Genomic DNA, 14,024 nt, shown 5'->3' with positions numbered 1-14,024 from the left:
GCATTGCTTGACCTGAAGCACTGGAGTTGCTGGGCCATGCCAACTGGATTGGGATGCATCAAAAATATCTACAATATGACTGGTCACATCACTAGGCCTGTAATGCAAACAAGTATGGGGAAAGAAGACCAACAGGTGCAAAAACTGCTGCACAGGTGCCTTTATTCACCGTCACACAACACATTTCGAGCTTAGTAGCTCTTTTTCAAGTGTACTTGAAAAAGAGCTACTAAGCTCGAAATGTGTTGTGTGACGGTGAATAAAGGCACCTGTGCAGCAGTTTTTGCACCTGTTGGTCTTCTTTCTCCATACTGGTTTGCATTACTGGATTTTGCTTTGGATGGAAGCAGGGGGTTCAAGATACCTATAAGAATACATCATAAAGGGTAACTATACCAGCTTTCTATATACATCACTAGGCCCTTGGCTATATGGACCACGGAACACTAAAGGACAGCAATCTCTGTTTTCTCCATGGAATGTTTTGTAATTGGTTACAAAGACCCACTCCCTATGCTGTATGAATCATGTGCACAGTATCAATATGAAAATCAACAGCATTTTCAGAACACAATGTGAACTAAACCTGGCTGCAAAAAAGTAGAAGAAAGTAGAGTAGTATGCTTTACAGACAGTGAGCAGGGGATCTTAAAGACAATGTTTTATTGGCTTTCCACAGAAGTAACAGATTTCCTTTGCATAATGTTAGTGAATTTGAACAGGATGTAAAAGTTTTTATAAAAAAAAAAAAAAAAAGAGGGAAAACTCATTCATTCTTTATTATTGTAAAATAAGTACGATTATAACTGCACAGCAGTCAGAACAGAAGAAGGAAGTATTTCATCCATGTTAATTGAGGTTGCTATATCTATAGAATTAACAGAAGTATGGTCGGCATCAGTTCCCAAATCAACCATCAGTAATCTGAACAGGAATCTTCCAGCAGAAAAGATTCTGGTTATTTTCATCCTGAAGCTGCCACTCCACTACAAGCTTGATCTGTATAAAAAAAAATCTACAGTTGTCAGTGGGGAAAAAGAAATTACACTGCTTCAATTAGTTAGCAGAGATGGTGTAAATGTGTACTGCTGACTAGGAACACACCATATTTCTGTGTGGCAAGTCTGTTATTTACAGAGTTAATGCAGTAATATGCAGGGAGCTCATGTCAGTCACTAGAATTTTTTTCTCTCTCTTGGGGTGAAAAAAAATATATACAAATGTTTGAGTTGGTACTTACACAGGGATACTCTTTCTTGATAGGCAACTTGGTGAGGTAGGTATAAGTCTGTCCACTGATTATTGGGCAGGATAAACCACTTTTACAGCCATCTGGTTCGGAAATTGGGAAGGGGGCAGGAACCCCCATTATAATTCCATGTACCATAGCAGTAGCACTCTTACTGTTTACATCTGCAGGGAGAAAAAGTAGAAGAGGGAAAAAAAGTGGTGTGGGGGAAAAGGACCAACACACACACACACACACACACACGCACGCACACACGCGCGCTTTAGGCCAACTATCAAATTATGCAGTGAGGAAATCCAATGTGTTTTTTATTTATGGGGCTATTTACCTTTTTTTGTCATGTTGAATTTAAACTGCTATCTGGTTGGGGCTTAATTGCTCTAGGAACCAAACAACATTCTTTATGTCAGAATGGAAGATTGTGCTTGCTGGTTTTTGCTGAAGTCATTGACACAACCAGACACCATTTTCAGTTAAAAAAACAAATTACAAACAGTAGCTATATAAACTGTCTTCACCAGGCTAGCCTGACCTGAAGCACTAGAGTTGCTGTTCAATTCTAGTGCTGCAGCAACTTACTTCTGTTTTAGAAGTCAGGCTTGAAGTTGTGGAGCGCGAACATAGTATGTAGCAGAGTACATGCCACCATATTGTCCTATTTGAGAAGATGCTGCACAAGGGAAGTATAATTTCATCATGTTTTTGTTTTTTTTAATAAAGTATTTAAAATAGTTGACTATGTGAAGGAGAAGGGATTTTTTATTTTACCCTTTTTTTCCTCAGGTGAACTAAATTAAAAAACAGAGTTTTGCAACTCAAACACTGGTTTACAACTAATTAAATACCTTGTACTAAATAAGTACAAATTAAGGGCTAAGATTGGCTATTTGGTAGCCCCTATGTGCACTGGCAGCCCACAGGAGGCTCTATATGGACAGTACATCTTATTTTTTATGCAACTTTTATATGCTTTTCTCTATTGTAAGGAGAAATTACACTGTTAAAGCCCTATATATATTTTTTCTTCCCAAAAATCTGGGGTCCTACCAGACAACATCAGCAATAATTTGGTTGTGATGCACTCCTACTTTGTATTGTAACAAATGATAATTTCCCATGGAAAATTTCTCTTTTTGTATAAACAATGAGCAGTACATAGCCCAAAGCACACCTTAGCTGGGTGGATTTTCTGCCCAACTCAAGTGATGAATTCATGTAGTGGCTTAGACAGCAGTTTGATACAACAGTTGTCTGTCCTATGTGCAGATTATGCACTGACATTTCAGTAAACTTGGCAGCTTTAATCTGCAGATGTATGGTCAACTGTAACCAGTTTTCCTGCAGGGCCTATGTTCTGGCTAGGAGACTATACATTGCCAGACAACATTCTTTTCCCATAGCTCAGAATAAAACCTGGTAATGTAGATACTACAATGGTGACTTGGTTTGGCAACCTTATCAACAATGCAGAACCAATGTGCTTGACAGAGAAAGCATTAAACTTTTGTCACCAGTACTAGAAGTACCAATATGCCGAAATCAAATTTAATTAAATGTCTCTACACAACTCTGGGATTAAAGCATTTTATACATAAAACAAGACTGTTGACAATAATATGTTTCCCCAACATCATAACCTTTATTGATTGTCATGCAAAAGAATCAAATAATAATGCAGAGCTGAGAGACAAAAAGTATAATAAAACGGAACTTCAAAAAGGAAGAACGAATCAAAACAAAGGTGTGCAGCTATCAACGTGTACTCTTTGTTTTGGTATGGATGTTTTAATTTAAAATATAAAAATTTGATTTTTTGTTTAATTTTAAAGGGACATTTGCTATACAGTTTGTCTCGGTGAGAAGTCTCCTATAAAAAATACCCGTGTGCAAGAGCCCTAACAGACTTAACAAGTAAATTAGGCAGGAGGTAGATGACCGTATATATATAAGGCAGGTAAGTAGGATTGGCCAAGTTGTTCATTTATATTAAGTTCCTGGTGACAAATTATATACCATGTCATTGTGGCCTCAAACAAGTCCATTAATCTTACAGCACCTAATGTTTTGTAATATTTGCTGCCCTATTTAAGAATTAAAGATAATGTACATGCAAACACAAACAGTTCCCTATTTACGCATACAAAGGTTCTAAAACTATCCCTTAAAGGGATAGTTCACCTTTACGTTATTTTTTAGTATTTTACAGAATGGCCGATTCTAAGCAGCTTTTCAGTTGGTCTTCATTATTTCCTTTTTCTTCTGACTCTTTCCAGTGTTCAAAATGGGGTCACTGACCTTATCTTAAAACAAATGCTCTGTAAGGTTACAATTGTATTGTTACTTTTTATTACTCGTCTTTCTCTTCAGGCCCTTTCCTATTCATATATCAGTCTCTTATTCAAATCAATGCATGGTTGCTAGGCAATTCAGACCCTAACAAGCAGATTGCTAAAACTGCAAACTGGAGAGCTGCTGAATAAAAAGCTAAATAACTCAAACAACACAAATAATAAAAAATGAAAACCAATTGCAAATTGTCTCAGAATATCACTCTCTATATCATACTAAAGGTTAAAGGGATACTGTCATGGGAAAAAAAAAATTTTCAAAATAAATCAGTTAATAGTGCTGCTCCACTTATTGTTGTACGTATGATTGTTGTATGTGTTTAAAAATGAGAAATAAAAATTACCTTTAAAAAAAAAAATAGTGCTGCTCCAGCAGAATTCTGCACTTAAATCCATTTCTCAAAAGAGCAAACAGACTTTTTTATATTCAATTTTGAAATCTGACATGGGGCTAGACATATTGTCAATTTCCCAGCTGCCCCAAGTCATGCTCTGATCACTCTTTACTGCTGTACTGCAAGTTGGAGTGATATCACCCCCCTCCCTTTTGCCCCCCCAGCAGCCTAACAAAAGAACAATGGGAAGGTAACCAGATAGCAGCTCCCTAACACAAGATAAAAGCAAGGCACAAGTCACATGACTGGGGCAGCTGGGAAATTGACAAAATGTCTAGCCCCATGTCGGATTTCAAAATTGAAATGGATTTCAGTTCAGAATTCTGCTGGAGTAGCACTATTAACTGATGCGTTTTGAAAAAAAACATGTTTTCCGATGACAGTATCCCTTTAACTCAAAGGTGAACAAACCCTTTAACTCTAATACATTTACCATATAATGAGTTGACAGTTTAAGTTTTAAAAGATGAATTACAAAAGTGAAACTTACTGCTTACAAAGGTCGTATTGATGGTGTACACGTCACCTCGCTTAAGGGGACATGGCTGTTCTGGGCAAGGAGAAACATCAAGAACAAGCAACTTTCCACTTTGGCTACCTGCAGTAAAATAAGCGACATTGTCACACTGAAATAATGAAATCATAAACCAGTTACTCCAATTAACTATTACTCACCACAGTCCTTGTAGGCAAGGGGCTCTGGAACTGAACTGGGTAAAAGAAAGATTGTCAGCAGGACTGTCAGCAATCCTGAACACATGATGGCACCCTGAAAGAGAAATATGATACTTAGAGGAAGTACAAAATGAAGTGAGACTACTGCTGGTGAGGGGGGGGGGTGAAGTGGTTTATAGCTTCTCTATAAATCGCTCTGCAGTCACACACCTTCAACTTAAAGGGGTTGTTCACCTTTGAGATAACTTTTAGTATGATATAGAGAGTGATATTCTGAGATAATTTGTTTTAATTTTTTATTATTGAAGATTTTTGAGTTATTTAGCTTTTAATTCAGCAGCTCTTCAATTTGAATTTTAAGCAATCTGGTAACTAGGGCCCCAGTTACCCTAGCAACCATGTATTGATTTGAATAAGAGACTGGAATATGAATAGGTGAGAGTCTGAATAGAAGGATCAGTAATAAAAAGTAAAAATAACAATACATTTGTAGCCTTACAGGGCATTTGTTTTTTAGTGGGGGACAGCGAAGCCTATTTGAAAGCTGCAAAGAATCAGAAGAAAGACAAATAACCATAAAAAAAAATTAAAAATAATGAAAACCAATTGAAAAGTTGCTTAGAATTGGCCGTTCTATAACATAATAAAAAGTTACTTTAAAGGGGACCCGTCACCCAAAAAAAATTATCCAAATCCTATTTTATCATGTTAGTCAAGCAAAATGAACTTTAATTACACTGTATAAATTATTTGAATATTGTTTCCATCAGTCTGGGAACTCATAAATATAGCAACCAGGAAGGAGCCATTTTGTGGACACTGTTATTAAGGCAAGCCTTGTATCATCTCAGAATCTTGTTTGTGCACCAGGGGACAGGGACCCAATGTATATCCCCATGCCCTGTTTACACAATTAAATCGTTAAGAGAGCTGGGAGAATGTAGGGAGAGCGGTGACATCTAGGAAGTGCTGAATGGAAAGTGAAAGTAATTGCTTGCCCCGCCTCTATGCCTAGGCATAGAGGCGGGGTAGGCAATACTTGATTGACAGCTGATATTTTTAAATGAGTTTACAACAGCTATGAATGCTTTAATAAAAAAAGGAAATTGGATTTCATATTTAATTTAAGAAGGACTTTTATTATACAGATTTTTATGTCTGGGTGACGGGTCCACTTTAAAGGTGAACCACCCCTTTAACTTAATATGCTAAAGAAAATCCTGTTCATTTTGATTGATTTTTAAGTTACTTACACAGTGCCTTTGTCATCTGCCATGTAACCTGCACATTTTCAGCTTGCATAGTTACCCCCAAGCAAACTCACCAGTTTTTCCAGTGCAGGGCAACAGTCCATTATTTTTTAATTACTTTAAAACACTTTTAATTTTTCGAGTTACTGTTCCTTTTGCGGTTTCAATTTATATTAACTAGTTACATCCGTCTTGGACAATGGCACACTACATGCAGTGCCAATCCACCCATTGACTTCTATGTAAATAGCTTGAAAAGGCTTATTCATTACTGTCCATGGAGACAATTCACATATAGGTGAAAGGGAAATAACTTTGGTCATTTCTTTCCCTCCTGAATTGCACCTCTCTCATTGTACCTGCACAAAGAGGCATAGATCCATTTGTCTAGCAATGATTAACAGCCCAGCTTGGCTTCCCAGGACACCTAGATCACACACACATACATATCTATTACAAATCTAAAGGTGACCATACACGGGCCGATAAAAGCTGCCGACAGACCGAGTTGGCAGCTTATCGGCCCGTGTATGGGGCCCCCCCGACGGGCTTCCCCGATCGAGATCGGATGGGACTAAAAATCCTGTCGGATGGTGGCCGCATCTGTTCGTTGATGCAGTCCCGCGATCCGACCACCCGTTACCATTTGTTAGGATCAGCCCGATATTGCCCACCTCAAGGTGGGCATATCGGGGAGAGATCCGCTGGTTTGGCGTAACACTCTCACTGGGCCACTCATAAGATCACACACAGCAAAGACTCTTGGTATGTTCCCAAACACGAAAGTGTTTTAAAAGTAACGATAATATAATGCAGTGGCGCTGCCCTACACTGGTAAAACGGATCTCTTTGCTTCAGAGACATTACTATACTTTGTAAACATGAACTGCTGTTACTGTGAAGAAAACTTTTCTGTGGCTCTTTGTAAGATTTACAATTGTGAATATGTTATATGAATAAAGATATTATTGAACAAAAAAAGCCGCCCATGCTAATACAGTTACTTACCGACATCCTGCTAGAACACAGCAACTTGCACTTCTTCCACCTTCTCTAGATCTTGTAATGTTTTCAGAGCCTTCCACCCTTCAGTGGTTAGCTGATGACATTACAATATGGAGAGAGGTAACACCCAATCATGAGCAAGCTTGTGTAGGCGGATAAGAACGCTGGAAGCCAATCAGAGATCAATGCGCGATAAGGAACACCAAGATGGCGGCCGGGGGATTTCTCTTTCGCTTAACGGGACCGGCACGGAGGTGAGAGGATCCGGTCACGTGCCCTTCGTAATGTTCAACTTCCTGTATTCACTAGACTTATTGTATTGATGTTGGCTCGGCGTTATTCATCTCACCTTGCATACGTCTTTAGCGGCTGCCTAGAACTGTGTAACACTCCCCAGTTCTCCAGTTATATAAGTTGCTGGATATGAGTATTGCATCAACGAGCTAACTGGGGTCTGTAACACTAATTTATGTTTAAACGATATAGTTATGAGCAGAGAATTTGTTGTCTAAATCAGTTGTGGAGACGTATTCGTAAGATTTGAAGGTTATGCCCTGAACTTGGCCCCGGCCCATCTGTACAGTGTCTTCAACACTTCTGTCCAATAGCGTCGGATTATTTTAAGGACCACCCGTTTGATCCTGGTCTACTGCAATTCAGTTGCATAGCTCTCAATATTTATATTACCAAATGAAGGTGTAATTAGACCAAGCCCTTGTTTTGACCTGACCATGCAAGTTATGCCTGAACACCCCAAACTCCAACTTTTCTGTCAAAGCTTCTCCCTTGTGGCTCTGGCTGCCCATGAGGGACTGTTCCTCAGTGCTGTTTTTAGGCATGTTACAGCTCTGGGCATGGTACCTTAGGCCGCCCCCTTCCCTAAGTGATGATCCATGCATATATCCCAATTGTCCTGATGTAATATAGGGCCCTTATTAAAGGGGACCAACGGCTTCCAAACCAAAATTTGATAAAGTGGCCCACATAACACAAACCCCTAGTATCATTTGAAATCCTAGCAGGGAAGGAGAGACTAAACATTGATGTTACAAATTGTAACAACTTCTCCACAGCTTACAGACAGCATGCAGGAACTATATAACCCACAATGCATTGCACTATGGTGTTCCTTTTCATATTGAAATCACATGTGCAGCTAGGGTTGCCACCTTTTCTGGAAAAAAATACCGGCTTTCCTATATATTTATCCTTTTTCCCTATTAATAACATTGGGATCAACCAGCATTTTTACCGGTCAGGCTATTAAAATACCGGCCAGTTAGCAACCCTATTGGAAGGGAATTGTAGGGTTTGGAGGATGCAGGCTGAGGACAGATGGTTGTTGATACAAAGTAACAGTAGTCAGCCAGCTCAGCAAAGTAGTCAGATCAGCAGGAGAGCAGGGGGAGGAGACTTAGGGAATTGTTCCAAACCATTTAAAATCATGTAAAGTCTGCATAATCTTTAATTGATGTATATTGCAAAGTTGCTTGAAAATATGTTTACTTTTCAAAAAGCTTAAGTTATGTTTTGTGGAGTTCCTCTTCAACAAAACACTGCTCTATGCAAGCATGATCATACTCCTAATGTGCCCCAGTTGTGACCACACTATTCATGATCCATCTAAATTCCACCACTTAACTGCAAGCTTCACTACTTTGCTGACCATCCAAATGTACCACAGGCACCTGACTGTAGCACTTCCTGTGACCCTGATGGCAGCGGCCCCTGATGGAGTATGACAGTCAGCATATGCAGAATGATATTCACCTTAAAAGCAGACGCACCCATGCTTGCAGGTAGTTTCAAGGATGGTACAAAGCTATGAATCTTTTCAGGCTGTTAGAGCAGAAACACACAACCTATACTAGGGTTGTCTAGCCAGCGCAGTTACTGTCAGTAGTAAATACAAATTCAGGTGAGACTTGCTCATAGGCACAGATAATTACTTTCTCAAAAGCAAAGTACATTGACCAACAAACATGGAACTTTTCTTTAAAATAATTTCTGCTATTCATTTTTAACCATTAAATGGCAACTAGAATGAAATGAGAATACACCTTTATTGTAATACTGAAGAAAAAAATAAGAAAAATCACTGGGGCTGCTAACCTGCTACCCCAGGCCAATGATTCTAATACTTGCTTCTGATCAATTAAAATCATTGAGAGATGTCACACTGGCAACCCCAGTGATATTACCTGTACTTCTCCTTTAAGCCATGTAGCTGATGTGCCACTTTCTGCAACTGGCAGCCATAAACTACTTAAAGGGGTGCTTCACCTTTATAACTTTCAATGTGTTGCAGAATGGTAAAATCTGAGAAACTTTTCAATTGATTTACATTATTTATTTTTTATAGTTTAATTATTTGCCTTCTTCTTCTGATTCTTTTCAGCTTTCAAATGGGGGTCACTGACCCCATCTAAAAAGTAAATGCTCTGTAAGGATGCCACTTTTTTTTTTTTATCTTGCTGCTCAGGCCCTCTTCTATTCATATTCAGTCTATTACGCAAATCAATGCATGGTTGCTAGGGTAATTTGGACCTGCAAACTGGAGAGCTGCTGATTAAAAAGCTAAATAAGTAATATAAAAACAAATTAAAAAAAAATACAAACCAATTGCAGATTCTCAGAATATCACTCTTTACATCATACTTTTAAAAGTACACTTAAAGGTGAACAACCCCTTTACATTTGATTCATTTTGTATTATTTATTTTTCTATTTATTTTTATCTATAGGTTTCTCCATTATGGCCCATCTTCTACTATGTACTGTGTATAAACGACATGTATTTTGACAAGTCTTTGCCTCATTTAATTGGGAACCATGAGTTCTTCCCATCAGATTTTTGATCTCTAGTCTTTTATATTTCTCTAAAAGTAAGAAAATGTTTCTTCTACAGAGCGGTTCTCCCAGCGCTACTGTCCTCTAAGCTTCCTGTCCGCTATTTGTCAGAGACTCTCAAGGAGGGAAATTTATTGTTAACTGACCGCTGTATAAAGGTGAGATTTTTATTCTGCTGAAAATAACATAATTTTTCCTTACAATGGAAATTCTGGAAATGACAGGACTGATTTGTTAAAATATGAACTGGGGAATGCTGTAGAATTCCCAGCATTCCCAATTTTATCTGATCAGTGACTTTTGCAACATTCCATAGTGTTGAAACCACTCAGCAGTGAAATTTTGTTCAATAAAGTGTTTCTTTTTTTGACAAACATTTTATCATTTAAAAGATATAGCATGAAAACATGCTACATGTTGAGTGAAATATAATGCAGATTGAATTTGTATATTGAGATCATAAATATGTCCAACATAAAACATATTTAATATATGCAACTAATGCATAGTTATACTGAATACTTGTTGATGGGTGCTTTTTTTTAAATTAAGCAGTAATATATGGACAATGCCATGTATTCTAGTAACTGATACCAAGTAATAATAAATGAAAAGTTCAGTTGGTATTTTTATCTTCTGGTATACAAAGTTTGTAGTTCAAGATCCTTGTTGTAGACGTCAACACTATAGAAATAAGGTATATCATAAGGCTTTTTTTGATTGTGTGTAGGCTTTCTTACAAAAATTTTTTTTTTATTTTAGCATTTATATTACTTTTTTCTAGAGACTACGTGATGTCACAAGTGGGTCTGAGTTCCTGCGTTTGCAGGTAGAGAGTGGTGGCTGCTCTGGATTCCAGTACAAATTCACTTTTGATACAGAGATCACTGCAGAAGACAGGTGAGAAAAGAGCACGTAAAGGGTTAGTTTTGTGTCAATGAGTGAATATTTTCTGGAAAGAAGGTGTAAAACATAAACAGATGGTGAATTAAATTAGTGGCATACTGTAAGGCATGGTCAAATAGAAACAGTGCAATTGTGTTGTTAGCTGCAACAAATATGAGATAGAGGCTCTTGATGTATTGCAAGGACAAGGTGGAGGAGAAAATTGTTGCTGCTGGATGCTTTAAGTGGGATGTAGAAGCTGCTTACTAACTGCATCTCGAAGGTAAATAACAAAAACTGGAAGATGAAGGCTGAAAAATGCAAGTGGTGGAGCATATGGTAATGCTGCTTGTAGAAAGTGTAGTGAGAATGAATGCATAATGGGCAGTGGCGCCAGAAGAAGCACCATAGAGTTATGAAAGTACGCAATAGTAGAATTTATGATGGGATTGAGGGATTTACAGCAGATGGCTTTCTGAGATGTAGATAATAGAGGGACACTGGAAGTGGTTTTAGATGCTAGAGGAATGGGTGTTTAGGTTTTGGTGTTCCACAGTTTAGAGAAGGCTGCTAGAAAGTTCCAGATATTAAAAGGCAGTAGGTATGGATTAAAGAGATGTGTAAGATGGTAAAATGATGCAACTGGAAGGTCAGAGTCTGGTGAACGAGCTGTTAGAAGAAGATCCAATCAGCGTTAAAGTGAAACTTATAGAGGGGAGATCTCTCGAAAAATGGAAAGGTAAAGTAACACAAACATGCACAGGATCCAACATGCGGTGCTCAACTTCTCTTCCTAGCCCAAGCAAGTAGAGAAAAACCGGAAGTCAATGGTTGAGGCTGTACGGCGGATTTTTTCATTCTGTCAGACTGATTTATCTCTGTAAGAACTGTGAGCAGTAAAGTCAGCACACAGGTCAGCTATACATTTAAGGACTACATTAGACCCCATAAAGTCAGCTCACTCTTTACTGCTTGCAGCTCCTAGCCGCAACTGTTAAAGGGGACCCGTCACCCAAAAAAATGATTCAAAATCCTATTTTATCACATTAGTCAAGCAAAATGAACTTTAATTACACTATAAAAATTATTTGAATCTTGTTTCCTTCAGACTGGGAATTCATAATTATAGCAAGCAGGCAGGCGCCATTTTGTGGACACTGTTACTAAGGCAGGCCTGGCATCTTCTCAGAATCTTGTTTGTGCACCAGAATAGGGGTCCATTTCCATGCCCTGGCTACACAATTAACCGGTAAAGAGAACGGGGAAATGTGTGGAGAGCTGTGACATCTAGGTGCTGAATGGAAAGTGAAAGTAATTGTCTGCCCCGCCTCTATGCCATTGGCATAGAGGAAGGGCAGACAATATTTGATTGACAGCCAAGATTTTTAAATGAGTTTACAACAGCTATGAATGCTTTAATAAAAAATTGAAAATTGTATTTCATGTTTAATTTGAAAAGGACTTTTATTATACAGATTTTTGTGTCTGGGTGACAGGTCCACTTTAACTTCCGTTTTTTCTCTACTTGCTCGGGCTAGGAAGAGAAGTTGAGCACCAAAACAGTAAGGATATGGTAAAAACTACTGATGCATTACCAAAGGTGACGATGGCTGGATTATTGCTGCAGAGAAGGAGAAATACTTGCAAAACTAGGGGCAACTGCTAGAGAGGTGAATGGTAGATGACACCACAAAGGAAGAAACAAACATTTCCCTGAACATTTTTGTGTAAATGCTGAGATTACATATACTGCTACTTTATTGAATACTAGTTGAGTTAAGTAAAACTAGGCTTTGTGGGATAGATACAATCAAAGAATAGAAGCATGCAACACTTGTCTGTTAAGAAGATGCATTTTAATATGTATGTTTAATACTCTGTAGGGTGTTTGGAGACAATGGTGCCCGTGTGGTTGTGGATGAACACAGCCTTCAGCTGGTAACTGGAAGCACAGTGGAGTATTCTGAAGAGCTGATCAGAAGTTCCTTCCAACTCATTAAAAACCCACAGGCTGCTCAGGGTTGTTCTTGCGGAGCCTCCTTTTCCATCAAGCTGTGACACTGAATGTCCTGAGAGAGCTATGCTGCACAGAGACTCTTACAATACATATTATTAGGACTGCTGCTACAATTTGATACCCAGGGCAGGAACAAATCAGACTCAACTAAAGGGAAGGCACTGTTGACCATTATGTATATATACCAAGAAAAAAAATGTTCTACAGATTGTGTTGGTAAGCACGGACGGCATGGTGTGAGAGGCACTGGAAGATAACATTATGTTTGTCCCTTTTTCTGCCACAGAAGAAAGTATTTATGTGTGTATATATAAATAAAATTACGAATCATCTAGGTGTCTTCCTTTTCTTTATCCCTGTTTTCTATAAAGCAAGCTGTTAGAAATATGTCACCAGAGTCACATTTTTTTTATTTTACTAAAAAATGCAAATTTTCGGCAAAGTTGTAGACAATGTTGGTGTCCATGACATGGGGAGTTTCAGTTATTTGACTAATGTCAAAAGAAGTTCCAAGAGGAATGGAACTCAAGTAATAATTATGTTTATTAAAATAATTAATTAGACTTCATTTATTGTACCATACACACAAGTATCTCCATGTGTACGACCAGCTTAAGTTATTTGTAAATCTTGGGGTAGAGATCACTTTTTAGTGATTATACATTTCCATATTCATTGAAAAATGTAACTCATTTTGCAGTGTTACTTTTAGTATACATACATTTATTCCTTAGGTATTTTCTTCATACTACGATTTATCTAAATAGGATTATACTGAGTATTTAAAGGGGTTGTTCACCTTCAAACACTTTTTCAGTTCAGTTGGTTTCAGATAGTTCACCAGTTTGGAGTTTCAGCAGCTTTCTGGTTGCCAGCGTAGACATTAAAGTGGACCTGTCACCCAGACACAAAAATCTGTATAATAAAAGTCCTGTTCAAATTAAACATGAAATCCAATTTCTATTTTTTATTAAAGCATTCATAGCTGTTGTGAGTTCATTTAAAAATCTCAACTGTCAATCAAATATTGTCTTCCCCTCCTCTATGCCAGTGGCATAGAGGCGGGGCAGACAATTACTTTCACTTTCCATTCAGCACTTCCTAGATGTCACTGCTCTCCACACATTCCCCCGTTCTCTTCACCATTTAATTGTGTAGCCAGGGCATGGGGGTAGACATCGGGTTCCCCATTCTGATGCACAAATAAGATTCTGAGATGATACAAGGCTTGTCTTAATAACAGTGTCCACAAAATGGCTGCTGCCTGCTAGCTATAATTTTGGAATCCCAGACTGAAGGAAGCAAGATTCAAATAATTTATATAGTATAATTAAAGTTTATTTTGCTTGA

General features: G+C 38.1%; 2 protein-coding genes across 4 annotated transcripts; one reads left to right on the top strand and one right to left on the bottom strand.

The window, feature by feature from the left end:
* Nucleotides 1–764: 764 nt before the first annotated feature.
* Nucleotides 765–6,960, bottom strand: npc2.L (Niemann-Pick disease, type C2 L homeolog). The gene is made up of 5 exons (NM_001091136.1): nt 6,926–6,960; nt 4,668–4,761; nt 4,483–4,590; nt 1,241–1,413; nt 765–999 (listed from the first exon to the last, which is right to left on the bottom strand). The coding sequence occupies exons 2-5, from the start codon at nt 4,750–4,752 to the stop codon at nt 910–912; spliced, it is 456 nt and encodes a 151-aa protein (NP_001084605.1). The 5' UTR covers nt 4,753–4,761; nt 6,926–6,960; the 3' UTR covers nt 765–909.
* Nucleotides 6,961–7,050: 90 nt separating this feature from the next.
* Nucleotides 7,051–13,006, top strand: isca2.L (iron-sulfur cluster assembly 2 L homeolog). 3 transcript variants are annotated; one of them, XM_018230334.2, is made up of 5 exons: nt 7,206–7,374; nt 8,607–8,721; nt 9,831–9,930; nt 10,557–10,672; nt 12,541–13,006. In XM_018230334.2, exons 2-5 carry the CDS (start codon nt 8,654–8,656, stop codon nt 12,713–12,715), a joined length of 459 nt encoding a protein of 152 aa, XP_018085823.1. In that variant the 5' UTR covers nt 7,206–7,374; nt 8,607–8,653; the 3' UTR covers nt 12,716–13,006. The 3 variants fall into 3 exon arrangements, with proteins under 3 accessions (XP_018085824.1, XP_018085823.1, XP_041428906.1); XM_018230335.2 differs by lacking the exons at nt 7,206–7,374; nt 8,607–8,721 and adding an exon at nt 7,051–7,176; XM_041572972.1 differs by lacking the exon at nt 7,206–7,374 and having other exon boundaries at nt 8,351–8,721.
* The last annotated feature ends 1,018 nt before the right edge of the window (nt 13,007–14,024 follow it).

Source organism: Xenopus laevis, chromosome 8L (assembly GCF_017654675.1).
Source record: "Xenopus laevis strain J_2021 chromosome 8L, Xenopus_laevis_v10.1, whole genome shotgun sequence".
In the NCBI taxonomy this organism is placed as follows: domain Eukaryota; kingdom Metazoa; phylum Chordata; class Amphibia; order Anura; family Pipidae; genus Xenopus; species Xenopus laevis.
The sequence above is the reverse complement of the archived record's forward strand: the minus strand, read 5'-3'. Positions and strand labels throughout refer to the sequence as shown.

Bases quoted from the DNA above. Each gene is read 5' to 3' on its own strand.
- npc2.L (NM_001091136.1), bottom strand. From the start codon at position 4,752: ATGTGTTCAGGATTGCTGACAGTCCTGCTGACAATCTTTCTTTTACCC. The intron at 4,591-4,667 runs GTGAGTAATAGT...ATTTTACTGCAG, and splicing joins CCTTGCCTACAAGGACTGTG to GTAGCCAAAGTGGAAAGTTG. The intron at 1,414-4,482 runs GTAAGTTTCACT...TTCTCCCTGCAG, and splicing joins CAATACGACCTTTGTAAGCA to ATGTAAACAGTAAGAGTGCT.
- isca2.L (XM_018230334.2), top strand. From the start codon at position 8,654: ATGGAGTATGACAGTCAGCATATGCAGAATGATATTCACCTTAAAAGC. The intron at 8,722-9,830 runs GTAGTTTCAAGG...TTTCTTCTACAG, and splicing joins AGACGCACCCATGCTTGCAG to AGCGGTTCTCCCAGCGCTAC. The intron at 9,931-10,556 runs GTGAGATTTTTA...ACTTTTTTCTAG, and splicing joins TAACTGACCGCTGTATAAAG to AGACTACGTGATGTCACAAG.